This window comes from Linderina pennispora (assembly GCF_002104995.1).
Source record: "Linderina pennispora strain ATCC 12442 chromosome Unknown DL89scaffold_3, whole genome shotgun sequence".
NCBI lineage: Eukaryota > Fungi > Kickxellomycota > Kickxellomycetes > Kickxellales > Kickxellaceae > Linderina > Linderina pennispora.
The window spans coordinates 318,042-344,545 of record NW_024468251.1 but is presented as its reverse complement, the minus strand read 5'-3'; the positions used below and the strand labels follow the sequence as shown (position 1 = coordinate 344,545).

The 26,504-nt window shown below is 59.0% G+C and overlaps 11 protein-coding genes across 11 annotated transcripts; 7 read left to right on the top strand and 4 right to left on the bottom strand.

Annotated features, from left to right (window-relative positions):
- Positions 1-238: 238 nt before the first annotated feature.
- DL89DRAFT_291187 (uncharacterized protein) lies at positions 239-989 on the top strand (the record flags this gene model as incomplete). Its single annotated transcript, XM_040890171.1, has 5 exons — positions 239-253; positions 312-389; positions 424-491; positions 529-763; positions 819-989. The coding sequence occupies 5 exons, from the start codon at positions 239-241 to the stop codon at positions 987-989; spliced, it is 567 nt and encodes a 188-aa protein (XP_040745334.1).
- A 131-nt stretch (positions 990-1,120) lies between these two features.
- On the top strand, positions 1,121-1,852 carry DL89DRAFT_255627 (uncharacterized protein; the record flags this gene model as incomplete). Its single annotated transcript, XM_040885376.1, has 1 exon — positions 1,121-1,852. The coding sequence occupies one exon, from the start codon at positions 1,121-1,123 to the stop codon at positions 1,850-1,852; it is 732 nt and encodes a 243-aa protein (XP_040745333.1).
- Positions 1,853-2,400: 548 nt separating this feature from the next.
- On the bottom strand, positions 2,401-3,823 carry DL89DRAFT_282094 (AAR2-domain-containing protein). Its single transcript, XM_040889667.1, has 3 exons — positions 3,599-3,823; positions 3,454-3,520; positions 2,401-3,386 (listed from the first exon to the last, which is right to left on the bottom strand). Exons 1-3 carry the CDS (start codon positions 3,763-3,765, stop codon positions 2,499-2,501), a joined length of 1,122 nt encoding a protein of 373 aa, XP_040745332.1. The 5' UTR covers positions 3,766-3,823; the 3' UTR covers positions 2,401-2,498.
- Positions 3,824-4,173: 350 nt separating this feature from the next.
- Positions 4,174-4,891, top strand: DL89DRAFT_265611 (uncharacterized protein). The gene is made up of 3 exons (XM_040886746.1): positions 4,174-4,288; positions 4,446-4,592; positions 4,621-4,891. The coding sequence occupies exons 1-3, from the start codon at positions 4,215-4,217 to the stop codon at positions 4,805-4,807; spliced, it is 408 nt and encodes a 135-aa protein (XP_040745331.1). The 5' UTR covers positions 4,174-4,214; the 3' UTR covers positions 4,808-4,891.
- Positions 4,892-4,994: 103 nt separating this feature from the next.
- On the bottom strand, positions 4,995-7,583 carry DL89DRAFT_265609 (uncharacterized protein). The gene is given in 7 exon segments (XM_040886745.1): positions 4,995-5,516; positions 5,558-5,588; positions 6,111-6,329; positions 6,352-6,561; positions 6,581-7,342; positions 7,377-7,437; positions 7,472-7,583. The coding sequence occupies 7 exon segments, from the start codon at positions 7,516-7,518 to the stop codon at positions 5,098-5,100; spliced, it is 1,749 nt and encodes a 582-aa protein (XP_040745330.1). The 5' UTR covers positions 7,519-7,583; the 3' UTR covers positions 4,995-5,097.
- A 121-nt stretch (positions 7,584-7,704) lies between these two features.
- Positions 7,705-14,841, bottom strand: DL89DRAFT_265608 (glutamate synthase). The gene is given in 18 exon segments (XM_040886744.1): positions 7,705-8,034; positions 8,054-8,206; positions 8,226-8,325; positions 8,456-8,871; positions 8,894-9,433; positions 9,465-9,620; positions 9,652-10,754; positions 10,796-11,244; positions 11,264-11,747; positions 11,767-12,097; positions 12,129-12,153; positions 12,176-12,726; positions 12,776-12,907; positions 12,927-13,141; positions 13,734-13,999; positions 14,022-14,035; positions 14,070-14,141; positions 14,176-14,841. 18 exon segments carry the CDS (start codon positions 14,527-14,529, stop codon positions 7,723-7,725), a joined length of 5,673 nt encoding a protein of 1,890 aa, XP_040745329.1. The 5' UTR covers positions 14,530-14,841; the 3' UTR covers positions 7,705-7,722.
- Positions 14,842-16,318: 1,477 nt separating this feature from the next.
- Positions 16,319-17,327, bottom strand: DL89DRAFT_103252 (DUF1671-domain-containing protein). Its single transcript, XM_040883019.1, has one exon. It carries the CDS (start codon positions 17,003-17,005, stop codon positions 16,421-16,423), a length of 585 nt encoding a protein of 194 aa, XP_040745328.1. The 5' UTR covers positions 17,006-17,327; the 3' UTR covers positions 16,319-16,420.
- Positions 17,328-17,463: 136 nt separating this feature from the next.
- Positions 17,464-19,339, top strand: DL89DRAFT_265607 (uncharacterized protein). The gene is made up of 4 exons (XM_040886743.1): positions 17,464-17,997; positions 18,029-18,425; positions 18,454-18,690; positions 18,713-19,339. Exons 1-4 carry the CDS (start codon positions 17,762-17,764, stop codon positions 19,298-19,300), a joined length of 1,458 nt encoding a protein of 485 aa, XP_040745327.1. The 5' UTR covers positions 17,464-17,761; the 3' UTR covers positions 19,301-19,339.
- A 405-nt stretch (positions 19,340-19,744) lies between these two features.
- DL89DRAFT_274197 (hsp71-like protein) lies at positions 19,745-21,713 on the top strand (the record flags this gene model as incomplete). The annotated part of the gene is made up of 2 exons (XM_040889154.1): positions 19,745-21,292; positions 21,333-21,713. 2 exons carry the CDS (start codon positions 19,745-19,747, stop codon positions 21,711-21,713), a joined length of 1,929 nt encoding a protein of 642 aa, XP_040745326.1.
- A 148-nt stretch (positions 21,714-21,861) lies between these two features.
- On the top strand, positions 21,862-23,586 carry DL89DRAFT_255618 (uncharacterized protein; the record flags this gene model as incomplete). Its single annotated transcript, XM_040885375.1, has 1 exon — positions 21,862-23,586. One exon carries the CDS (start codon positions 21,862-21,864, stop codon positions 23,584-23,586), a length of 1,725 nt encoding a protein of 574 aa, XP_040745325.1.
- An 865-nt stretch (positions 23,587-24,451) lies between these two features.
- On the top strand, positions 24,452-26,483 carry DL89DRAFT_255617 (SET domain-containing protein; the record flags this gene model as incomplete). The annotated part of the gene is made up of 2 exons (XM_040885374.1): positions 24,452-25,142; positions 25,264-26,483. 2 exons carry the CDS (start codon positions 24,452-24,454, stop codon positions 26,481-26,483), a joined length of 1,911 nt encoding a protein of 636 aa, XP_040745324.1.
- Positions 26,484-26,504: the final 21 nt, after the last annotated feature.

Sequence of the window (26,504 nt, the reverse complement as noted above, 5' to 3'; positions counted from 1 at the left end):
ATGGACAATAGCTGGGGGTAATGCCAGGGCCCTACTTTCTTTCGCACTCCTCATGGTATAGTGCACGTTGCAACGGACTGGATAATTAGGGTGTACGCGGGCAATCTTCTCCCCCATACGTGCATCACATCAACCTCTCCTCACACGCACTACAGCTGTCCAGCTGACCTGCTCTGCTGGTTCGTTTCAATCTCCGCAGTTGCTTGATTTTCTTCTGTACACCCTATCTTCCCGTATCATGAAAGTTGTCATTGTGACCGGCGCATCCAAGGGAATAGGCAGGAGTGCCGCCCAGCACCTGCTCTCACCAGGGCGTCTGCGTGGTCGGCGTGGCCCGCACCGCCTCCGCCCTCACTGAGCTTCAATCATCCTCGTCGCAGTTTATCGGCGTTACCGGAGACATCAGCGACGACTTCCGTGCAGGACCGCGCTGTCGGCGTAGCACGCTCCTTGGGCGATATCGTCGGGATTGTCAACAATGCCGCGATAGTGTCGCCAACCGGCCCAATCCTGGAGGCAACCACCGAGCAGTGGCAGCGCATCCTCGGAAATCAATCTACTGGCTCCTCTGGCGCTAACTACCAAATCCATTGAGGACCTGAAAAGGAACAAGGGCAACGTCATTAACGTTACTTCGTCGACCAGCCAGGCGCCCGTGCCGGCATTCGGCCCGTATGGAGTTACCAAGGTGTCGCTGAACTATGTTTCAAAGGCCATCAGCGTCGAGTACCCTGAGATCACCTGTCTGGCGTTCTATCCGGGCGTCGTGGACACGGATATGAACCAGGATGCAATTGATGCGGTTACAAGGTACGCAGGGAAGCGGCAATGGCGGCGACATGTCTGGAGCCACCAAGAAGCTTGCTCACCCCATCTCAGCCGACCTGCCGGGCCGCATTATCGCCAATCTGGCTCTGCGGGCCAGCCACGAGCTCACCGGCCAATACTACGTGTACAGCGACAGCGCCATGGCACCATACAGCACCTAGCTATTTATTTTTAACATTCTATTGCACAAACCGCACCAAAACAAGATCCTTGCCAACCGACACCGCAATGCCCTGGCTGCCAAGCATCCATCCGTCCTGCACAACCATGCGCTTCATGGACAGCGTAAACAATGGCTCGATATCTGGCATCCGGCACACGAGCACTTTCCGCCGACACGGCGACAGCAACGCGCACTTCCGTACCGACCCGCACAACCACACCCAGCCCTTTGGGAACCTGCGCGTATGCAGCTCCCGCCCACCCGCATTCATTGCGTAGAATGCAACACCTGTGGGCGATGGCAGGACAAAGCACGGCGGTGCACGTGGCGGCAGAGACCTGCGCTACCACAGATTCCTGCCATCGCCAGGACACAGTCCCCGGCAGGTGCAGCTGGCTGCCAAGCTTTGACGCTGTGCCGCTGGCGGGCTGCAGCCAGATGCCGCTGCCGGAGCGCGTCACTACTAGCCCAGAGCCATTGTCTACCCATCGCATGTGCTGGACCTGGTCTGGCATGTCGAACTTGCCGCCTTGCACAGTGCTCGGTGCGCCGACTGCACTGACCTGCCAGTACCACACGGTGCTGTCGGTTGCACTGCTCACTGCGGCCATGACAAATCCCGTGCTGCGCAATCACCTCGCCAACTGTGCCCACATCCTGGCGCTTCCGCTTCTCCCCTGTGCAGGTATCGCTGGTAAGTTCGAGATCTATCTCTCGTACTCGCTTGCCCTCACATTCCAAATCAACAAGAACCAATACCAGCCGGCTAACCCGAACGCATACGACACCATATACACGGTGGTTCACCCACCATGTGCATCGCACATTGCCAAGGAACGAATGCGCGCTTTGACACACTGAATCAGCGCTTGATCGCAGACACCTTGTTTGCTGTGTGTTCTATAACCCAGTACTTCGACCCCGGCGACGCAACAACCTGCCGCGGTGGCGAAGAGCAGTGGTGGAAGATGAACTGCAGGTTCGATTGCTTTGCCATTCGGCTCCACTGATACCTGCGGTAGGCGCTGAGACTCTTGTATCCAACTCGACTGCTGTAGCCTCTACCAAAAGTAAAGTGAGGGTTAGTGGCGGGCAAGGGTCCTCTCGACAAACGCTTTAAGAGCATCCTCTACCTTTAGTGTTCTTGTCGCTAGGCGTTCCTTCAAACTCCATATTGAGAAAGCCAATGTCCGAGCTCTGTGCCCGCTTCAGCAGGGCGTAGCGTGGTGCCTACAAATGCATTCCAGAAAATGGTCTGAATTTCCGCAGCCACGCTGGGCCATTCTCATTCTCCCCTCCGTTGCTTGTCAAAACTCGACCGCGTACCTTTGCTGCAGCCAGCCCCACCTGTGAGCTCTCCGAGTCACTTGCGCATAGAAACATTAAATAGACAAGAAATAATACTGTGTATTGAAAGAGCCAAAGGGGTTTAGAAGACAGTCCAGGATGGGAGAAGCGCTGGGCTAATAGCCGGTATGCTTTTGTGCTGATCGCCGATTACACCAAATCACCCCATATCCACGACCACCGGCGCATACTCGCCCTCCTCGGCATCCGCCAGCTCCTGCAGCTGCGGGCCCTCCATCAAGGTCCAACTGAACCTGTCCCGGAGGAACACGCGCAGCCGGCCGATCTCCTGGTCCAGCTCACCAACGTCCATCTCGTAAGCATTGAGCACCAGCTCATTGAGGATTTGCGCCACGAAGTTATCGCTCTCGAGCACCTCGGTGACGAAACTGCGCGGGCAGTCCGTCAGCTGGCGCATGAACACCCTAAGCATAGGCACGACCAAATCCGCAGCCATGTCTTTCAGCGCCTCGCGGCTGCCCAGCACCAAGTGCAGAAGCCGCTTCCAGTGCTCGAACCCGGCAAAGTTCTGCCCGACAAAGATGATCAGGAACGCCAGCTGGAACTCTCCCAGCAGCTCCTGCTCGCCATGCCAGATTTCCCTGAGACAGTGGCGCAAAAGCCAGGACTTGTCTTGGCTGTACTTTTGGAGTTCCGTTCCGGTAGCACCCGCTGGGAATGAGCGCCGGATGTTGATGTGCGGGAAGTCGAACCGGTCGGCTAGGTCTGTATCCAGAGCGGGGTGGGGCGTATGGGGGTAGGCGCGCGCCAGCATTTTTTGCGCCAGCGCCATTTCCTCGTCCTCGTAGCGGGAGCCGGTAGCTGACGTAAATGCATGGTTTCCGGGCATAATGCGCGCAAGCATCGCGCCGGTGATGCTGCTGGTCAGATACAGCCACCGGCGGTACATCGAGTCGTGGTCGGTGGAGAGCGGGTAAGCACCAAGATTGGCATCCAATTGCCTGATGTTCATTTTGATCCGCTCCGCCTCGGCTCCCGCGACGGGCTCCATTAGTTCGGTTTCCGGATTCCACTTTTGCACAACCACCTAATGAAAAGCGGGATATTAGAATTGATCTCGCTGCAAGCTACATATTTTCGCGAAATTGCTTTACCTCTTTTGAAACAAATTCGTGGAAGAACCCGCTACGCATGCCCGCTTGGCTATCGGTATTCACCGCACTACATAAAGGTGAAGAGAATTAGCCATCCAATGAATGGCGGTGTTTGGGAGATGAACTGCACAAGGGACAATCTTACCTGTAGTGGACATAATGTATGCCGGGCGGAATCATTTTGATGCCCTTAAATAATGGCCCTGTTTCCCATGTATCCAAGTCGACGCCAAACTCCATGCCGGCTGGTGCCCCGAGAACCACAAGGCAGCCGCCGGCTTCAAACAATGCGCGCGCTGTGTCCTGGTCCATTTGCTTTATGAAGCAATAAAGAAAAGGGCAATTCCCGAATATGATATCGATAAGAAAAATGAATCGTCCTGTTTTTGCCCATTTTTGGAAGGCAGGGCTGCCATCACCCCCAGGTGACAAATAGATATTTTTATGGTGACCACATCCATGTCACTCCTCTTGTGGAACAGTAGCATTACGTGCTGTGTGATATGCAGCACCGATCCATACCAATGCTCTCTTTAAGCAAGGTCCGTGACGCTCCTTCCTCCAACGGATTTAGGAAATACATGCCGTGATTTAGAATAAAAACACCCTCCCAGGCGCCTCCATTTATCCAAAAGAATAAAACTAAGGATATCTGTAGATTCTTGCAGCAGCCTATTTAAAGTGCACTGTCCCCTCTGCCAAAATTACCTTTTCCCTCTTGTTTTTTCTTTCACTCTATTTTTAATTTCTACACTATAAACATGAGAAGGCGGACGGATTCGGCAGCTGTCGAGCGCGGCATATTCGAAAGTGATAACATACGACAACGGCAGCAGTAAGTGGCATAGCCCTGCCTCTTATTTTTCTCTCTCCGCTCCCACATCCTACTAACCCGCTAGTGCAAATAGCCGAGCTTGAGCGGCACCGGGAACTCATGGGGCTTGGCGATTGCGCAGGCTAACTACGCGCCGATCCAAACTACGTGGTTTCAGGGTGGGCACGGTGATACTACATGGCAACCAGATCATCGCGACGGGCCATACGCTGGCGGATGGGCAGCATGCAGCAATGGTGGCTATTGGGGGAGCGCGGCGCACGGAGTTGTTGCGGGGCGCGACAATGTATACGACGATGGAGCCGTGCTCGATGCATGGCCGGACAGCATAGGTCGTGCACGGAGCGCATCGTCGAGGCCGGGGTTGCGTGCGTGGTGATTGGGGTGAAGGAGCCGACGACGTTTGAGAACTGCAATGGCGTGGAGGAATTGCGTGTGGCGGGCGTCGACGTGGTGCATCTGAAGTTCCTGGAGGAGGAGTGCTTGCGGACCAACATCCATCTGCTGGCTGGAGAGTAGAAGGAAAAAAAGAGGGAGGACAGTGCTCCATTGACTTCTGTTCCCCTCCTTTGACGTAATGAAACAAATAAAATAAAATGAGATCATCAACTGTGAAATGAGGGAGCGGCGGAAAGGGGCATACACTCACCGGCACAAGAAAGAGCGCCCGGTGCTCTCTCCCCCATTTCAGACCCCGCATAGAGTTCCGTCATATAATTTTTTGGTTCAGACATATTAGAGGGGGATGGCCCGAAAGACGATCCTCATCCAGCAACAGAAAAAGAAGATAAGCTGCTAGTAAATCCTTGTCATGGCTGGGCGCCCTGGCCGGCATACGAGTTCGGCACAATGCCATTCGGGTCCTTCTCCGCCAGCTGGCGGTAGTACTGGGCGTACTGGGCATACTCTGGGTACTGCGACGCATACTGGGCGTAGTAATCAGCGGTCTGCTGGTTCGTCCACTGGCCGCTCTGCGCAGCCGGCTGCTGCTCTGCCGGCTGCTGCTGCTGCTGCTGGGCGGGCTGGTATGCAGGCTGCTGGTATCCGCCGTACGGCTGCTGCTGGGGCTGCTGCTGTGCACCATAGTACTGCTGGGAATTGCCCCACTGCTGCTGCTGGTACCCGCCGTATTGCTGCTGCTGCTGCTGCTGCTGTTGCTGCTGCTGCTGCTGGGGAGGCGGCTGTGTCTGAGGCGGCTGCTGATAGCCGCCGTAGCCGCCGCTGTTGCCTGGCATTGCGATGGCCGTATCCCTGATGAGGGCCGCCCACGGCCAAATGCATCGCCACTGCCCTGGCGGTCCTAGTCGATCATTTTTAGAGTGGAACCCCCAAGAGTGTGTTCCGCCAAGTGACAATATGGCCAAAAATAAACAGTAACGCGCGAGAAGGTGAAGGTGATTCCAAATGCAGGCAAAAATAACGAGGGAGAGAAATCCAAATGTGTTGCATTATCACAGACATGATGGGATAATAGCATGGCAACGTTGGTTGGGAGTGAAAAATAAGCCAGCAAGCAAACATCACGGGGAGGGAGGGCAAACATACAAAAAGGTAAGAAAGAGGTTAGGTGGAGTGTAAGTACAAGGGGAGCAGTAGCACACAAGTTCCAGGCCATGGGTAGCAGCAGCGATGGCAGTGGTATAGGGTGGGTGGGGGAACTGGGCCTCTTGCAGCATGTCTTTTTTGCATATACGACATAAACTTACCTGGGCAAATTAACACACAGAAAAGGACCAGCAGGGGATTCCCCTCCCCTCTACCACACACAAAGTCGCACCGCAAAACACCACAGCAAGGCATATACAGAAAGCAACATATTTACCTGGACACTGGCGACCTTCTCCTCGATCATCTGGCGCGCGCGCTGGCAGGCGCCGGGACTGCCGCTGATAGTGACAGGCTTGAACGGCGCGCTGCGGTCCTGGCCCTGGATGATCTGGATGCGGGCGCCCGACGCCTGCTGCAAGTACTTTATAGTCTCGCCGCCACGGCCAATCACAATACCAACGGCCTCTGCCGGCACCTCCATGTTTTCGGTCGTCTGCGGGCTCCTGGAACTGCACTGGCGGCGGCTGGAAGCGCTGCTCCTGCGGCGGCGGCGGCGCATATCCACGGTTGCCATAGCCGGCGTCCTGCTGCGGGAAGCCGCGGTAGCTGCCCTGCTCGCCACCGACAATCTCCATGATCCGGGCCTGCGCAATCTCGATCTGCTCCGGCGTGCCGATCAAGTGGACCGGCCGCTCGGGAGCATTGCGGTCGGCGTCCTGCTGCACCTGCACCCGGGCCCCCGACATCGCCTGGATAGTTGCGGATGCTCTCGCCGCCCTTGCCGATGATCAGGCCGACGCGCGCACTGGGCACCATCACCGTGACGGTCTCCTCCTGCAGCTCGAAGTGCTGCGGCGGTGGCTGCCGCCGCTGCTGCTGCTCCTTGCTTGCCACGTGTCGTTCAATCGTATCCAGCACAGCCTGCTTGGCGGCCTGGCAGCAGTCGGGCGGGCCCTCGATGATGATGCGGCGCTCGGGGTCGCGCTTATCCGCATCGGCGTTGACCTGCACGCGCACGCCATGCTGCTGCTCGATATGCCGCAGATTCTCGCCCTTCCTGCCAATCACCAGGCCGACATAGCGCGCCGGAACAGTAAACTCCAGCGCGTCCTCGTAGCGGCGTTGGCGCTGCGGGCGCATCGTCCGGTCGGACGACCGGTCGCGCTTGTAGCCGCGCGGGGCTTCGGGCTGGTCCGAGGGAGAGGCGCTGCGGCGGAAACTGTCGTAGGAGCGCTTGCGTGGCGGCGAATTCCGCCGGTCGAGATCTTCGGTGGGATGCGCGTCGGCAGGCGGATCCGGTTGGCTGGGGGCAAAGGAAGGGAGAGGAGGCTGGCTGATGGATCCCAGCTTCAGGGCAATGGCGCGTGCTTTAGCGAGCGCGTCGTTCATTTCGACGCCAGTGGGGGCTTCTGTCCGGGGAATCACAGGCTCGGGCTCGCGCTCGCGCTCACCGGGTTGCTCAGCTGGCTCGGCAGGTTGCTCAGTTGGCTGGCTGTGTTGCTCAACCTGCTCGCCTGGATTGCTCAGCCTGGTCAGCGACATTATCGATTGGTTCGGGAGCCGATTCGACGGCCACCTCCTCCGGCTGCTGCTGCTGCTGGCTGCTGCTGCTGCTGCTGCTGCTCAATTGCTGACGACTCGCTAGTGGCAGACGGCGACGGGCTTTGCTCTTTGTCCGACATTTAAAACAAGGCTGTAAAAAGAGAAAAATAAACAAGCGGGTAATCAGGCAATCAGGAAAAGTAAGCTGTCTGGAACGAAAAGAGCGAGTACGCGCATCAAAAACGGCTAGTTGCTGAAAAATAGCGCTTTATTTGAGGGAAAATTTTTTGAACAAGGTTACACAAGGTGCTAAATCAAAAAAATGGATCAGAATGAAAACACGCCTACGAGCTCTCTACTGCGAGGGCAGTGACAGTACGCGGGACAATGCCGCCGGACACCGGTAGATGCGAGACACTTTTGCTAAGTAGATACTGGTCGATCTCGCGCGCCGCCTGGCGGCCCTCGTTAATGCCCCAGACGACAAGACTCTGCCCACGGCGGCAGTCGCCCGCCGCAAACACACCAGAGACACTAGTGCAGTACTTGCCCTGCGGAGTCTCAATGTTGGAGCGCGCCGACTGCTTCACCTGCAGCTCCTCAATGACCTTATTCTCGGGGCCCAGGAACCCCATGGCCAAAAACACCAGGTCCGCCTGATACAGCTCCTCGGACCCAGGCACCTTCCGCCATGCTCCACCGGCCGTCCTGCTTGGTCCACTCGACGCGCACCGTCTCGATGCCGGTCACGCATCCGCTCTCTCCGACAAAGCGCTTGGCCGAAATGCAGTACTCGCGCGGGTCCTTGCCAAACCTGGTGACGACCTCCTCGTGGCCCGTAGTCGACGCGGTACACGCGCGGGTACTGTGGCCACGGATTATCCGAGGCGCGCTGCTTGGGCGGCATCGGCAGAAGCTCAAAGTTCACAACCGACTGGGCGCCGTGCCTGACAGCCGTGCCAATGCAGTCGTTGCCAGTATCGCCGCCGCCTATCACCACCACGCGCTTGCCGTGGGCCGAAATGCCCAAGGGCTTCTGCTTATCCAGAAGCGTCTTGGTGTTGCCGGTCCAGGTACTCCATGGCGAAGTGGATGCCATCCAGCGAGCGCCCGTCGATAGGCAGGTCGCGCGGCCACGTGGCGCCGGTGGCCAACAGCAGGGCGTCATGCTGGGTTTGCAGGTCGCTGGCTGCGTGGGTGACGCCGACGTGGGCGTTGGTAACGAAGGCGACGCCCTCTTGCATGAGCTTGTCGATACGCCTTGTCACCAGGCGCTTGTCCAGCTTCATGTTCGGAATGCCGTACGTAAGCAGTCCGCCGGCACGGTCCTCGCGCTCATAAACCGTCACGGAATGGCCCGCCTGGTTCAGCTGCTCAGCTGCCGCCAGTCCGGCGGGGCCCGACCCGACAATGGCCACCGAGCAACCGGTCCTTACAGCCGGCGGCGTGGGCTGCATCCATCCCATCTCCCACGCATGGTCAATAATGGCTGCCTTCGATCGACTTGATAGCCACCGGCAATTCGCTGATCCCCGCCACACATGCGCCCTCGCATGGCGCCGGGCACACGCGACCGGTGAACTCTGGGAAGTTGTTGGTGGCCATCAGCCGGTCGAAGGCCGCGCGCCACTGGTCCTTGAACACCAGTTCGTTCCATTTCGGAATCACGTTGCCAATCGGACATCCGTCCTGGTCGGACTGGCAGAACGGCACGCCGCAGTCAATGCACCGGGACGCCTGCACCTGCAGCTGGCTCTTGGACTGCCGCGCCGAGATCTCGTCCCAGTCGTTGACCCGGCGCCGCGCGTTGCGGTACTTGTCTGCGCGCCGCTTGTATTTGGCGAACCCGCGCAGCTTGTCCAGCTTAGCGAACCGGTCCTTGAGCTGCGTGTCGTCCACCAGCGCGTCCTCGATGTCCACCAGGCCATCATTCACCACGGTCTTCTCTGAGTCTGAGCCATCCGACAGCTGGTGCTTGTGCGTAGCAGCCTTAGCAGCCTCTTCCTCTTCCTCGCGCAGCACGCGCTTGTAGTCGCGCGGGAACACCTTGACGAACTGCGGCAGCAGGCTGGCAAAATCCTCTGACCACCTCCTTGGCCTTCTTGGAGCCGGTCAGATCGGCATGCCGCTGGATCGTCAGCTTGAGCCACTCAGCCTCACTGCCATGTACTGTCTCCAGGTCAACGGACTCTGTGTTGCAGTTCATATGGAAATTGTCCGCCAGGACATATGCAATGCCAGCCTGACATGCCCGCTGCAAAGTTCCTGCCCACATTGCCCAGCACCACCACGCGCCCGCCAGTCATGTACTCGCACCCATGGTCGCCCACACCCTCGACCACCGCCAACGCACCGGAGTTGCGCACCGCAAAGCGCTCCGCCGCCACACCATTGAAGAAGGCCTCGCCGCTAGTCGCCCCGAACAAACACACATTGCCGACGATCGCATTTGTGCTGGCGTCGAACTGCGAGTTTCTTGGCGGATACACCACCAGCCGGCCGCCCGACAGCCCCTTGCCGACATAGTCGTTTGCGTCTCCCTCCAGGGAGATCGCCAGCCCCGGCGCCAGGAACGCACCCAATGACTGGCCCGCCGAGCCCCGCAGCTTCAAATGCACGGTGCCGGAGGGCAGGCCCGAAAGCCCGTGGGCAAGCGACACGTGGTACGACAGAATCGTGCCGAACGCCCGGTCCGTATTGCATATCTCCGTCCGATACTTCGGTGGGCTCGCCACCCTGCAGACTGGTCCACTAGCTGCGGCAGGAGGCGGGCGTCCTAGGCGGCTCTCGACTTGGTGGTCCTGGGCAAGCACATGGTATGTCGCCACTCCCGGCCGCATCGCATGCGCGGGCTTCAACAGCATGCTCAGATCCAACATGCCCTTAGCCGACGCATATCCATCGCGCACCCGCAGGTGCTCGGCGCGGCCCACCATTTCGTTGAAGGTGCGGAAGCCCAGCTGGGCCATCAGCGCACGGACGTCTTCGGCCAGGTAATGGAAGAAGTTGATCACATGTTCCGGCTGTCCTTGGAACTTCTTGCGCAGCTCCGGGTCCTGCGTGGCCACGCCCACCGCGCAGTTGTTCTGGTGGCAGCGCCTCAGGTACACACACCCAAGGGTGATCAAGGGTGTGGTGGCGAAGCCGAACTCCTCGGCGCCCAGCAGCGCCGCAATTGCCACGTCCTTACCAGTCTTGAGCTGCCCGTCGGTCTGCAGGACCACGCGGCCGCGCAGGTCATTCAGCACCAGGGTCTGGTGCGTCTCGGCCAGCCCGAGCTCCCACGGCAACCCTGTGTATTTGATGCCGGTCCAGCGCGCGGCACCCGTGCCGCCATCGTGGCCAGCAATCAGAATATGGTCAGCCAAGGCCTTGACTACGCCCTGAAGCCACCACGCCGACGCCGACCTCCGACACCTAGCTTGACAGAGACGCGCGCGCGCTGGTTGGCGCTCTTCAGATCGAAAATCAACTGCTTCAGGTCCTCGATCGAGTAGATGTCGTGGTGCGGCGGCGGCGACACAAGGCCGACACCCGGCGTCGTGTGGCGGGTCTTGGCAATCTCCCGCGACACCTTGGTGCCTGCCAGCTCACCTCCCTCGCCGGCCTTGGCGCCCTGGGCCATCTTGATCTGCAGTTCGTCGGCATCTGCCAGGTAATTGCTGGTGACGCCGAACCGTCCCGACGCCACCTGCTTGATCGCCGAGCGTTCGCTATCGCCGCTTGGCTTGATCACCGACCGCTCCGGGTCCTCGCCGCCCTCGCCCGAATTGCTCTTGCCGCCGAGCCGGTTCATGGCCACCGCCAAAGCCGTGTGCGCTTCCTTGGAGATCGACCCATACGACATGGCGCCGGTGCAGAATCCGCTTGACAATATTGGTCCACGGCTCCACCTCCTCGATCGGGATGGCCCGCGACGCATCCTGCTTGATATCCAGAAGCCCGCGGATCGTGCTGTTCCGGATGGACGCTGCTGACAGCTCAGTGTATTTTTGCCATGACGCTGCATTCTTGGTGCGTACTGCGTCCTGCAGGCTGGCGATGGAGCCGGGCGTGTTCACGTGGTTCTCGCCGCCGTTGCGCCAGTTGTACTCTCCCTCGTCGTTGATGGCCGCAATCTCCTTGACTATATTGCCATCGACATATGCGGCATTGTGGCGCGCCAATGCATCTGCGGCAAAGCCTGCCATGGTTGTGCCGCCGACGCGCGAGGCCGTGCCGACGAAACACTTGTCAATGACCTGCTGGGCCACGCCCAGGGCCTCGAAGATCTGCGCACCCTTATACGACTGCATGGTGGAAATGCCCATCTTCGACATGACCTTGCGGAACCCATCGTCGACTGCATACCGGTACCGCTCAATGAACTCTCCCACCGAATGGTCCACCAAGCACATGCTCGCGCTGCATCTTGGCAATGGCCTCATACACCATGTACGGACACACTGCGTCGACTCCATATCCGACCAATACACAGAAATGGTGCACCTCGCGCACCTCGCCCGACTCCACTAGCAATGCCACCTTGGCGCGCTGCTTGGCTGCCACCAGGTGGTGGTGCACGGCACCAGCCGCCAGAAGCGCGGATAATGCTACCCGCGATGGCCCGACGAGGCGGTCCGACAGAATCAGAACCTTGGCGCCATCTGTGATCGCCTGCAGTGCCTCGGAGCACACGCGGTCCAGCGCGCACTCGTACCCGCTGATGCCCTGCGCGACCTCATAGGTGGTGTCGAGAGTGCATCGACACCCAGCTTGGGTACTTGCTGGTCATGCTACGGATTGCCTCCAGCTCACCTGCTGGTCAGTACCGGCGAATCCAACGACAAGCGGTGAGTCTGCTGCTCCGACACCTCCAGTAGATTGCCCTCCGGCCCCACATGGCACCGCAGCGACATCACGATCTTCTCGCGGATCGGGTCGATCGGCGGATTCGTCACCTGTGCGAACAGCTCGCGGAAGTACTCGTACGGCAGCCTTGGGCTTTCGTCCAGGCACGCCAGCACCGTGTCGTTGCCCATCGACCCCAGCGGCTCCTTGCCGTTCTGCACCATCGGTCCCAGGATCAAATTCAGCTGCTCTGCCGAATATCCAAATACACGCAGCCGCCGGTCGCGTGAGATCGGCTCTTGGTCGATTGCCACTGGCTTTGCACTCACGGGCAATTGGCTCAGCGTGATCTGGTTCTGGTCCAGCCACTGCCGGAACGGCCGCCGCTGCGCAAATCCGAGCTTCAGCTTCTCGTCGTCTACTACCTCGCCTGCCTTGGTGTCCACCAGAAGCATCCGCCCGGGCATCAGCCGGCCCTTCGACTGCACCAGCTCCGGCGCAATCTTCACCGTGCCCACCTCTGACGCACAGATCATCCGGTCGTCCGTCGTGATGTAGTACCGGCACGGGCCGCAGCCCGTTGCGGTCCAGTGATGCTCCGCAGTACCGCCCGTCACTGAATGTGAACAGCGCCGGGCCATCCCACGGCTCCATGATGCATGATGCCCATTCGTAGAACGCACGCTTCTCCGCGGGCATCTGCGGATTGTTCTGCCACGCCTCGGGCACCATCACCATCACAGGCCTCGGGCATCGACAGTGACCCGCTTGTCACCAGCAGCTCCAGCACACTGTTGAATGCCGCACTGTCCGACCCATACTCGTCGATGATCGGGAAGATCTTGCTGATGTCACTGCCAAACGCACTCGACTTGAGCAGGCCCTCGCGCGCGCGCATCCAGTTCTTGTTTCCGCGCAGCGTGTTGATTTCACCTACCGCAGTTGCAAAGGATTATTATCGACGATTAGTTTTTTGCATGTACTGCGTGTGCTACCGATTGCTCACTGCAATGAGATGAGATGAGATGAGATTAGATGAGGGAGGGCGCATCCAGTTCTCGCACAAAAGAGCCTGCAATAATAAAAGGCAGCTTGGGGGGGACAAGGAGGCGTGGCTGGTAATAGACCTGGCCGAGCACAGTGGGCACAGAAAGATATTGATGAGCAATCCGCTAGACGGCCGACTGCCTCAGTGTCGACAGGGCCAGACCAGCTGCAGCAGAAAAACCTCTGCAAAATGGCTGGTCACAAGGGGGATTGCTCACACTGCCAAGCGTCCTCGCTTTTTTGGCCCATCGAAATTCCCTATTGGCCAGTTAATGCACGAAGCGCGCCGCTCAGGAACGAGATCGCGCTTTCATATGCTAGAAAAATAACTGCTGCGGGGAGTTTCTCCTCCCCGAAAACCTCCGAATGGTAACAGCTGCGCCTCCCTGTTTTTCGCCTTCCCCCGAATCGGAAGTGACACATCTACCATCACCCGAAATTGTAGGAAGCAGCATAGAGACAGATTTCTTTCGCTTACCGTTGTGTGCACACCAATGGAACGGCTGGGCGCGTTCCCATGACGGGAACGTGTTTGTGCTGAAGCGCGAATGCACCAATGCAAAATGCGTCTCGTAGTCGTCATCACGGAGGTCCGCATAATACTCGGGCACCTGGGCTGGCGTCAGCAGGCCCTTGTAGACAATGTTGCGCGTTGCCAGCGAGCAAATATAGAACCACCTGTCGAAGCCGATCTCATGCTGTGCGCGCTTGCGCACCACAAACAGCCTCTTCAACAGCTCGGTCCTCGTCGATCTGCTCCTCGAACGGCACAACCAGCGGCTGCATAACCAGCTGGCTCTCTAGCCCTGCCCACCGGCCCCAAAAGCTTGGAGTTGCGCGGCACCTGGCGCCAGGCGGCCACACTCAGGCCGGTTTCACTGGCGACCTTTTCGAAAATCCGCATGCTCTCGTTGCAGGACCTCAGCGTCGCTGTGGAAAAACAGGTTGCCGGTTGCGTACTGGCCAGGCACTGGCAGCTGGCAGGAGTGTTGGGCAAATGCCTTCGACAGGAACTTGTGCGGCATTGCGGTCATTATTCCCGCGCCGTCACCGTCGCGCTCATCGGCACCCACGGCGCCGCGGTGGCTCATGTTGCAGAGGAGGTCTTCCGAGTCGTGCAGGATCTTGTGCGAGGCGTGGCCCTTGATGTTGATGATGAAGCCAACACCGCATGCATCACGCTCGTTCTCGGGGTCGTACAGACCCTGCTTCTGCGGCATGGCGCCGGCCCAGCCATAGCCGCCGGGGATATTGGTCGCGGAGTCCAGAGTCATTGGATTGATGTTTGGGAATCTGATGTAGCTGCAAGATTGAGTTGAAATGTCACCCTCCGGGAGAAACGGGAAAAGTCCTTGGTAAGGAAGGATCTTGAAAGGAAATGCCTGTGAGAATCTGGGTAGTATATAGCCTAAATAAGTAGAAAAATATAAGCCAGCAATTGAAGAGGGTTGGGATGTTGTGAAGGAAGAGAACGCAGAAGACGCAACGCCTAGGAGACAGATGAAGAAAAATATACGCTGAGGAAGAAGGGCCGAGGCGATGTCTATTAATATTCAATGAAGCACCTATATTTCTTTTTCTTTTTTGCAAAAATGAGTAGCCAGGAAGGACGAGGACGAGGTGACGAGGAAGAGCGGCCGCGGCTTTTATACGAATTTTGGAGATGGATGAATAAAGGTTTTGCCTCGTAGCAGGGCAGCCGCGGGTTGGCCGCCAGATGTAGAGTAGCATACGGCTCGCAGGCCCTCCCTCTTCTTGGAAGGGGTCTAATAAGCTTTGACTGCACACAAAGACGCCCAAACATCCGACCCTGGGCTATTGGGGAAATATTCTTTTTCAGTAGCACGGATGTCCCTAGTGACTCCAAGAAAACGTAATGTGGCCGTCCACAAGGGGAGCTATTTCTTTTTTCGTCCATTCGCTCGGAGGGGCTCGGGACAGGAGATGAAATATGCCTTTGCATGCGTGCTTGCCGGCCATGGGACCCACCGGCTTCCGATGCGAAATGGAAATGCCTGGTCTGGCCTCAAAACTCGCCGGCTGTTGAAAACCAGCCTGTCATACCAGGGGAGTGACAATCCCCATGACACAGCATGCAGTGTCTTTTTTCCTCCCTCGAACGACGATCGCCATGCCGTTTTGGAACTGGAGCGCTGGAAAGAATCCGGGGACGGCTGCGGTGCCTCACACTGGAGCAGCGGCGGCAGGCGGAACGGGTCCTTCCTCCTGCCATGTACGCAGTGTAATATATGCAGACCTCGTGTCCTATTTACTGCCCGAGATGGGTCTGTGCTGAAGCAAGAGCCTCTTTAGCGCAAAGGCAGACCTTAGTCTTACGGGAAGGTGCAGGTACACTGCACCTTCCGTAAGAACATTGCCTGTACAAAGCGCTCAAGGCAGCACAAAAAGGTAATTGTTTTTCGTGTGATTGCTCAGAGGACCCACCTATCTGGCACCTTTGTTTGGTTGAACGAGTTTGCTGATGACGATTGATAAGGCATTGGTCTGCATGCGGGATAGGCGGCGAGATTTGGCCAATTTTCCGGTCGACTGGCGGCGAGGCCACCGATGGCAATGAGATAAAGCAGCAATGCTGAAAAGCGATTCCCCCGTACCTCCCAAGTAGTCCCGGCTTTCATGATGCCAGAATGTGCGATCATCACATGCGCATTATTTTTTCAACGCTTCTCCTTTCATGGTGACTCTTGCGGCTGCAATAGGAAGTGGGGGCAGGGGTAAACTAATGCTCCGACCAGGACATCCCAGCTGCTGTTCTGCATAGGCCCGTGATAGGATAAAAATGAGCCATGTTCGCAGTCACAGATGCTGTTGGCAAAGCAGTGACTTCATCCCTCCAGGACACGAAGAGATCTGCAGGTGCAAAATCTCCGTTTTGCTGATAAGATGAGTATTTGTTTTAAAAGTCCGACCTGAGTCAAGACGCACATTCCACCAGGTCAAAACGAAACAAAAAATCATCCTGAAATATCCCCTGGTGGCACGTCGAGGATATATTGCATTTCGCTCTGCCGGACATAATGCACCATTGCAGGAAAATATAACGACTTGCATGTGTATGGTTGTATTTTAGCGATTGGATGTTAACATGCCGTTCGGAACAATGGTGAACGGAGAAAATAATTCCAAAATACCCTGTATTTTTTCTCAGGGGACTCGCACTGATCCAATGTCCTTTGGAATATCCGCTGCATCATGTACATCGACATACAGCACCTGAAACTGGCTGTGCTTCTTTGTCATCTCCAGCGTGTACCTAAACGCATCGGGTGTCTCCGAGCCAGCATCCATGTCCGGATCAAAAACCAACAGGGAGCCAGCGGCGGATTCCACGCCAACGACAGTCCGGCTGTGACCCTGGTGCTGCAAATACAGCGGGTACTTTGACTGGCTGCAGTGCTGTGAGATCCACGAAAACAGCGCAGCATGTGAATTGTCGGCGCCCGTGGGTCGGTGGAAATCAACGATATGGCTACGGATGCCGAGCCGTGCCAAAATGCAGTATATCTCGGTCGTGCCAATCCATTTTCTTGTGTTGACGACACGGTGGCCGAGCTGCTCGGCACCGTCCCTGTCGAACCCCTTGCTCCACGCCGACTCCAGCAACTCCTGCAGCTCCCTGACCGTTGGCACTGTGCTGATTTCAAGCCGCTTGGCTGATTCGGGATCAGCGAGAATACTGGACAATATCATTTGGCAGTTGCGGTAGCCACATGCATATGAGCAGTCCATGACGGTAGAGCTGAACAACTGCGTGCTTGCATTGCAGAGTACTGCGTCGGGGAACAGTGTCTGGAGGCTTGCGACGCTGAATCTGGCGGTGCCAGGTGCTGCACCGAGATTGGATCGCGCGCTCCCTGTACAGGTTCTTGAGCAGCAGGGCTTTGCGGCTCTGCTTCTTCTTGGCCTTGACCTTGGGGGCGGGTGTGGTCGAGACTATTTCGCAGTCCGAGGTGCCGGTTAGATCGACAGTGTCTGGTGACGAGCGATGCATCGTTTTTGAGTGAGGGAGCCGAAAGACAAAAGGAAAGCACGTCCGAGCGCGCACGTTTGGGGAGGGGATGAATATGAGTATTGGCCTTCTGGTTAGCACCAGACCGGCCGGTTGGGGGTAAACAGAATGTGTCACATGCCACTTGCCAAAAGAGAAGAGGGCAAATGCGAACAGTCCCTTTGCTCCAGCCTCTTCGCGCTTCAGCTTTGCATTGCATACTTTTGATATCCTTTCCATACACACAATACCCATGCTGCGCGGTCGATACTCTCGGTTATATTACGAGTCATGCATACCTGCTGCGCTGCTGGTCGTCATATGCAGCCATTTTGGCGTTCCACCGGCCTGCCGGCACATACACAATGGGCGCATGCGTTGCGTTGCTGGTATCGATTCCGCTGTACATAAAGCACAACAGCTACCAGCTGGCGACCGGGCCGGACCGCCACGATAAGGTTACAGACACCGTGGTGCTTCCCGGGACCACAGGGGCCATGTATCGGCCTGCAGCCGACGACGGGGTCGTGTGGGGCGCATGCCTTCTGCCGCTGGTGCTGTCGGCAAAGGCGATCGATCAGAGCGCAGAAGTTGAGCCGCGCGGATTGTCGGTGGGCTTCGCAATCGCCGTAGCAGTGGCCATGAGCACAGCATTCGCAGTGTCGTCGCTGAGTGCATTCCTGCAGCAGCGGCGGGGCGAGCAGGTGCGGTGGACGCCGTTAGTGTATGTGTCGTGGGCAGCCATCGCTGTAGCAGCTGATCAGGAATGGCCTCTCGGTGGGTCTGGTGGCCGTACTGCTGGCAGTGGTCGCGCAGAGCCTGGTTACGGTCTATGTGGCTCGGTCGCTGGCCAAGAGCTTTACGCTGGGCGAGGCAGCGGTCGTTGCCCAGACAGTGGTGCTGGTGGCTATGGATTTTGCTGCGCGAGTGTGGAGTAGCGGCGAGCCGTACGAGGACATTGGCGCTGTGTGCTTGGAGGCGGCAGTGCTGGGCCTGCTGGCCATGGCACGGGTGCTGGCTTCTGCGTTTGCGGAGCCGGCGTCTGTGATCGGGTCGCACAGGCCCGTTGACAACTCCAGCATGGCTGCGGTTGCCAAGTTCGCGGGCATTGTCGGCATGTTCGGCTCAGCGTCCTTGGTGTCGGTCGTATACATCGCCCGGGTCAACCCGGATGGGGTGGGTGCTGCAGATGGTGCTTGGGTCGACGGACCACCTGCTCACGATCGCCTACTGGGTGGGTCTGCTGATTGTAGGCGGCGGCGTCTATGCGCTGGCGGCCAACACCTGTGGCATTTGGCAGCTCCGCGGAGCAAACTGGCACTGCACATCAAGCGCAAGTCGTACCACCTCCTTGGCCACGCTGATGTTTGTCCCCGGATTCCTGGCCGCCCCGCAGCTGCTCCACCTGGGGTTCACCGTGGCCCTGGTTCGGCTTCGTGCTGGTCGAGTGCGTGCGCCTGTTTGGCATCGGCCCGCTGGCCAGCCCGATGCGCGACTTTTTCGCCAAGTTTGTCGACCACCGCGACGCCGGCTGCCTGGTGACGTCTCACTTTTACCTGCTGCTTGGGTGTGCCCTGCCCGTGTGGCTGGGCGGCTCGAGCCCCGTGGCGTGTCTTGCTGGTGTGCTGTCGCTGGGCGTGGGCGATGCGGTGGCGTCGCTGGTGGGCATGCGGCTCGGCAGGGTCCGCTGGCCCGGCTCGCCCAAGACCATCGAGGGCACGGCAGGGTTTGTGGTCAGCATGCTTGCTGCGATCCAGCTCATCCGTGCGCGTCTCGGCGGGCCCGGCGGCGCGGGCGGATTGTCCTTTTTGCTGCTGTCAGCTGTTGCCGGGGTCCTCGAGGCGTTCACTGAGCAGAACGACAACCTCGTCATCCCACTGTTCATCTATGCGGGTGCCCACGCCATGTCCACTGGCGCTGGGCTCGACATTGTCCGCCTTGGCCCGGCGTCACTGGTCGCCTTTGCCGTTGTGCTGCCTGACGTCATTGATGCGACCAAGCAGCGCAGCATCACGGGACTGGCCGGCAGCCAATAGGATGCAGTGTGATCAATAAATCAGTGTAATTTCCAGCGGTTTCCACCACATTCCACACTCCGCCTTCGCTGGCACAGAAACCGGCAGAACGTGCCAGCAGCAGAGCGATGCGCTGCGAACGCCGCCGAACGCATTGGCTGCTGGCATTGCGTGGATCATTCTAGAGGCATTTTCTGGCCCCAGGTCCATAAAAGCGGCGGCCTGCAGCAGCTCTGGTCGCTGCAAAAGCACACAATTCGCTCTTAGCACACGCATTGTAAATTTTTTTTTTTCTCTCAAGCTTTCTCCCCCATCCCCTACAGGATTACCACCCCGCTGAGATTTCGCTAGGCCCAGTTATACCAGAACCGCACGCCCGCACTTTCTCTTCTCTGCTTCACTGCAAAAAAGTATTTTTCTCTTCTTTTTGTACACAAAACCCATCCCACTAGCACGTAAACGAAAATGGGCAAGGCCGTAGGTATTGATCTTGGAACCACCTACTCCTGCGTTGGTGTCTGGCAGAACGACCGCGTTGAGATCATCGCGAACGACCAGGGTAACCGCACCACCCCCTCGTATGTCGGCTTCACCGACACCGAGCGCCTGATTGGCGACGCCGCCAAGAACCAGGTGGCCATGAACCCCCACAACACCGTCTTCGACGCCAAGCGTCTCATCGGCCGTCGCTTCGACGAGAACGAGGTCCAGTCGGACATGAAGCACTGGCCGTTCAAGGTCATCTCGAAGGACAGCAAGCCTGTCATCCAGGTCGACTTCAAGGGCGAGACCAAGACCTTCACTCCGGAGGAGATCTCGTCGATGGTGCTGATCAAGATGCGCGAGACCGCCGAGGCCTTCCTCGGAGGCGAGGTCAAGGACGCCGTCATCACTGTGCCTGCGTACTTCAACGACTCGCAGCGCCAGGCCACCAAGGACGCCGGTCTGATTTCGGGCCTGAACGTCCTGCGTATCATCAACGAGCCCACCGCCGCCGCCATTGCCTACGGTCTGGACAAGAAGACCGACGGCGAGAAGAACATCCTCATTTTCGATCTGGGAGGCGGTACCTTTGATGTGTCGCTGCTGTCGATCGAGGACGGCATCTTCGAGGTCAAGGCCACTGCTGGTGACACCCATCTTGGTGGTGAGGACTTTGACAACCGCCTGGTCAACCACTTTGTCCAGGAGTTCAAGCGCAAGAACAAGAAGGACATCTCGGGCAACCCCCGCTCCCTGCGCCGTCTGCGCACTGCCTGCGAGCGCGCCAAGCGCACCCTGTCGTCGTCTGCCCAGACCTCGATCGAGATCGACTCGCTGTTCGAGGGCATCGACTTCTACACCTCGATCACGCGTGCGCGCTTCGAGGAGCTGTGCGCGGACCTGTTCCGCTCGACCATCGACCCGGTCGACCGCGTCCTGCGCGACTCCAAGATCGACAAGTCGAACGTCTCCGAGATCGTTCTTGTCGGTGGCTCGACCCGTATCCCCCGCGTCCAGAAGCTGATCTCTGACCACTTCTCGGGCAAGGAGCTGGACAAGTCGATCAACCCCGACGAGGCCGTCGCCTACGGAGCCGCCGTGCAGGCCGCCATCCTGTCGGGTGACACGTCGGAGAAGACGCAGGACCTGCTCCTGCTCGACGTGGCTCCCCTGTCGCTCGGTATCGAGACCGCCGGCGGAGTGTTCACTGCGCTCATCAAGCGCAACACCACGGTTCCGTGCAAGAAGTCGGAGGTGTTCTCGACCTACTCGGACAACCAGCCGGGAGTGCTGATCTCGGTGTTTGAGGGCGAGCGCGCGCGCACCAAGGACAACAACCTGCTGGGCAAGTTCGAGCTGACCGGCATCCCGCCTGCCCCCCGCGGCGTGCCCCAGATCGAGGTGTCGTTCGATGTCGACGCCAACGGTATCCTGAACGTCAGCGCCGTCGACAAGTCGACCGGCAAGTCGAACAAGATCACCATCACCAACGACAAGGGCCGCCTGTCGAAGGAGGACATTGAGCGCATGGTGTCTGACGCCGAGAAGTACAAGGCCGAGGACGATGGAGGTTGCGGCGCGCATCTCGGCCCGCAACGGCCTCGAGTCGTATGCCTACAACCTGCGCAACACGGTCCAGGACCCCAAGGTCGGCGACCAGCTGGAGGCTGCCGACAAGGAGAAGCTGACCGCTGCCGTCGACGAGGCCATCAAGTGGCTCGATGACTCGCAGGAGGCCTCGAAGGAGGAGTACGAGTCGCGCCAGAAGGAGCTCGAGGAGATCGCCAACCCGATCATGTCCAAGATGTACCAGCAGGCCGGTGGTGCCGCGGGCGCCGCGGGTGGCTTCCCTGGCGGTGCTCCGGGCGGCTTCCCTGGCGGTGCTGCTCCGGGCGCCGGTGCCGCTGGTGCCGGTGGCGACAACGGACCTACCATTGAGGAGGTCGACTAATTGTATGGCGTTGCTTTATCTGGAATCCTGTTTATCTCTGGTCCTTGTCAGCAAAATAAAAACTCCCACTTTAGAACACTGCAACCTGTCGGGCATGTGCCAGTAATCGTGCTGCGATGTCTTTTTGCAGCTGCATGGACAGGTGGTTATGATAGTTATCGGCTCTCCAATAACTGGCATTGATACCGCCATATCGGCCATCGATGGCTGGGGGACTGCAAACGGGGGAGGCTTGAAGCCTACGTTCCCCACATGTATCGGCCCAGCAGCCCCAGCAATTTCATTCAAAGGGGAGAGAGACCAGAACCCTGGACATGTCCCGCATTTCGCTCTTCTTTCTGTGCGCCCTCCCCAGTCTACTGCGAACCCCCTCGACATTCCTTTTTCTAGCCCTCCCCGAATGCACTTTTCCACGACAAAGCTTGTGCTTGCGCGCATCCTCGCCGAGGAGCTCTCTCGCTACGCGAGCTCGCCGCTGCCGGCAAGCGCGATCACAGCCTGGGCGCAAAACTACATAGCAGCCGGCCGCAACCCCAGCAAATACCACTTCAGCATCGCGCTGCGGCGGATCCTGCAGACAACCCAGGCATTGCGGTCCGTGGACGGCGCGCAGCTATCCCAGCGACTCGCCAGCCACAGCGAGATCGGCTCCGCCGTGTTCCTGCAGCACTCGGGCACGATCTCGGTGCACCTGTCCAGGCCGTTTCTTTTGGCCCAGGCCGTTTCGGCCAGCCAGGCGGTCGAGCTGGGCCAGGCGGTCGGTGGATTGGCCGGGCAGGCCGTGCGGATAGTCAAATGGATAGACGACTTTGTCGATGTGTCGCGGTATCGCAGCGCACTATCGGGCGATACCATGGCAAGGGTATCGGTGGAGGTGGCCAAGCTGTCGGGTGCAGTGCAGGAGAACTACGAGGTGATGCGCGGCCACCCAGAGGTGCCTGGCATTGCAAAGGAGACCAGGCGGCTGGGCAATAGGATCTCGCAGCAGAGGTTTGCCAGCAAGCATATGCCGAGGCTTTTGACGGCGCTAAGGGAGCGCGGCCATCTCCTGCATGACCCGCGGCCGAACGTCCCGGCGCTGACGGTCTGCCTGAATGGCAGGATGCTGGGTATTTCGGACGAGGCCGGGGAGCTGAGCTCGCTGGCCATGGACGCCTGCGTCCTGTATATGCTGGTGCGGGAGCGGCCGGGGAGCGAGACGTGGCTGCACTATGTGCCGGATTCGCGGCGGTCATTGCACTGGCAGAACGTGATTGCTGTGGCGGGGCTGGCGGGCGCCCAAAACATCACGCACCGGCTGTGCTCCGTCGGCCCGGTCGAGGTTTCGGCATCTGTGGCAGCAGAGACGCTCACGGGCCGGCTGCTGGGGCGGCTGGGCGTGGCGGGCTGGCAGGACTCGATCGATGGCGTGGACGAGGAGGTGCAGCGGGCGGCCGTGCACTGCGCGATGGCGGGCGCGGCCAACGCCAAACCATTCACTTTGGAGTGCCTGGAGGGCCCGAGCGCTGGCGCCTTCCTGCAGTACAACCACGCCCGCCTGTGCCGCATCCTGGCGCCGTTCCCCTGCCCGCCCGAGCAGTGGCTGCCCATTGACAGCGCCCGCGTCAATGCCCCCGAGGCCGACCTTCTGGCGCTTCTGGTGGCCCAGCTGCCCGAGATCCTGCAGGACACGCTGTCGGGCAGGAGGCCCGAGGTGCTGATGTACCACACGAACCGGCTCGCCCACGCTGTCTCCAAGGCCATCCCCGTGCTGCGTATCAAGGACATGGAGCCGGCTGTTGCCAATGAGCGCGTGCGGTTCTTTGCTGCGGTCCGAGCCGTGCTGGCCTGCACTCTGCGCCTGCTGGGCTGCAGTCCAGTCGACGAGATGTAATCAAGAGATTCCAAGGGGTTTAGGTGGACGGGTTGGCTGGCGGTGATTGGCTTGCCGATTGCGATGCAGTTTGTGTGTTTGCTCGCAGGCTCGATGGGCGGGAGCCTCTGTGATCCAGTTTTGTGATGTCCCCAATTATAGCACTGAGAATGAAGCGTCAAGAGGCACCCGGCAAGGCCGAAATTAACCCTGGCCGCGAAGCAGCACACCTCAAGGGCAGACGGCGAAGAATGTTTACAACCCTCTTTCCCTTCTCTACTTCAATTTTTCTTTCATATTTCTTTCTGTAACACTTTCAAAAGGAATACCCACCTGTTTCCTGGTCCCCTCCCCTTGTCCTGTCTGTCTGCGTTCCAGTTCCGGCTCCTGTTTTTAACCCCCAAGGTACAGCTCCTCGTTCTTTCTTGCGATTGTATGCGTTGCCGGTGCATTTCTTCTGTATGCACCTCCATATATCCCGCCTGCGAACTGCGGTGGGGGATGGGGCTTTCGGTCTTGAACTTGCCCGGCAGAGATGCTCTGCAATCGCTTGCGTTTCATAAAGCAGTACTTGTCAGAAGTGAAAAGCAGTATTGTATCTGAGCCCGGCGCTACTTTATGTTTTATTTCTTGCCGAAACAGGTCCAAGAACATGCCCTGTATTATAAAGCGGCCAAATACCATGCATATTGGTGCAGCCAGCTGCTAGCCGTGGGAGGCAAATAGCATAAACCTCCCATGTGAGCCCACCGCCAGCCCGCATGAGCCTCCTCCCTCAACTCCGCCCAATGGTCCTCAGTACTAACGCTCCTGCACCTCTCCTGGTATAGACTGTCTCACCCCCTCCCATCCCAATTCTTGCTCGCTTTCCAACCAACCACTAATGATGGCCGCTATCTCCACCGAACCCACTGTTGAGGCGCACGCCGCGGGCCAACAGTCAGCTGCCAGCAAGAAGAAGAAGGCCAAGAAGACCGTGGCTGACAACACCAAGTATGCCTCTGCCGAGTCGGTGTTCCCGGTCGCAGTCAAGTCGTCGCACGCCAAGGGCCGCCACATCTGCGCCAGCACCGATCTGCCCGCCGGCACCCTGGTGGCCGTCGAGAAGGCCTCGGCTGCGATTGTCCGCAACATGTCCTTTGTCAACATCTGCCACCGCTGCTTCAGCCCCGTAACCATGAAGACCGAGACCCGCCCCAAGGTCGACCAGCAGGGCCAGCCGATCAAGGGCCAGCTGGAAAAGTACACCGTGCCGCGCCACTCGTGCGACCAGTGCAAGATGGCTGCCTACTGCTCGCAGGCCTGCCAGGACGCCCACAAGCTGGAGCACGGCCTGCAGTGCAAGGCTCTGGCTGAGTCCAACCGGATTGCCGGCCACTACGAGGTCAGCCTGGAGACCCTGCGTGGCGTGCTGGCGCTGCTGGCCAGGCGCTTTGCTGATGTCAAGAACAACGTCGCCGAGGTTGCCCTTGCCAAGGAGGGCGAGATCCAGCCCACCCCGTATGTCGCCGTGGGCGATCTCAACGACAACCGCCACTACATTGAGCGCAGCTCGATCAAGAGCCTCCAGAACGCACGTAAGTACCCCCCCCCCAGAAGACCGCTCTAGCGCAAACACCACCATCCACTCTGTGGAGATGATAATGGCCCCCCTCCGTCGCTACTAACCACCCGAGCCAACCCTTGGTCTTTATATAGTGAAGGAGATGATGACGTTCGTGCCCGAGGAGGGCCGTGTTGCGCTGTCGGAGGCCGTCGAGCTCGCGTGCCAGTTCACCTCGAACCTGCACATCCTGACGATCAACGGCCACCAGGTGCAGGGCCTGTTCCCGTTCAGCTCGCTGTACTTCAACCACAGCTGCAACCCGAACTGCGTGTTCGTTGGCGAGCAGTCTGGCGTCCTCTACATCCGCACCCTGACTGACGTCGCCGCCAACACCGACCTGACAGTCTCGTACGTGGAGGTCTACCAGCCGCGCGAGCAGCGGCGCCGCGACCTGCTGCTGACGCGCCACTTCTGGTGCAAGTGCCGGCGGTGCTCGACTCTGCTCTCGCAGTCGGTCGACCGGTTCATGGACGGCATCCAGTGCCAGGAGTGCAAGAAGGGCGTGATGATCTTCGAGGAGACCAAGGAGGTGCAGGATATCAACGAGCTGATGACCGACATCTCGGCGCTGGACCAGGAGATCCAGGGCAAGTTCGCCGAGTGCGAGACGTGCCCGGCCAAGATCGAGGTCACCAAGCTGGTCGACACCCTCAAGGCTGCCATCACCGACTTCAGCACTGCCCACATGGCCCTGCAGAACGGCAACGCCGTCGAGGCCCGCCGCCTGTTCGAGCAGTTCATCCGCAACTTTGAGGACTCGGGCATCCTGCACCCGCTCAACGCCTACCTGATCAACACCTACACCGCGCTGGTGCGCACCTGCACCCTGCTCAAGGAGGTTGACCGCGCCATCCGCTACAACTCCATCCTGGTCGACCGCATCCAGAACGCCAAGGGTGCCGTTCCCGATAACTACCCCAAGCTGGCCGACTTCCAGCTGACCCTCGGCGACATGTGCCTCAAGCAGGCCCAGGCCAAGAGCGGCAACCACACCCCGGCCGGCCGCGCCATCACCAGGCGGTACCTGAACCAGGCCAAGCACGCCTTGGAGGCTGCCGTCAAGTCCCGCTCGGTCATTTACGGCGAGGACTCGCCTCGTGTCCATGAGGCCAAGAAGCTGGTTGAGGATGAGAAGAAGGAGCACGAGGAGTTTGTCAAGAGCAACGAGAAGCCCAAGAAGAACAAGAGCAAGAAGGCTGCCGCCGCTGCCGCCGCCGCCGCTGCTCCGGCTGCTCCGGCTGCTGAGGCTGCTCCGGCCACCGAGGCCCCTGCTGCCCCTGCTGCCCCTGCTGCCGAGCCCACCTCTGCCTAAGCAGAGCAACCTCTCCATCTT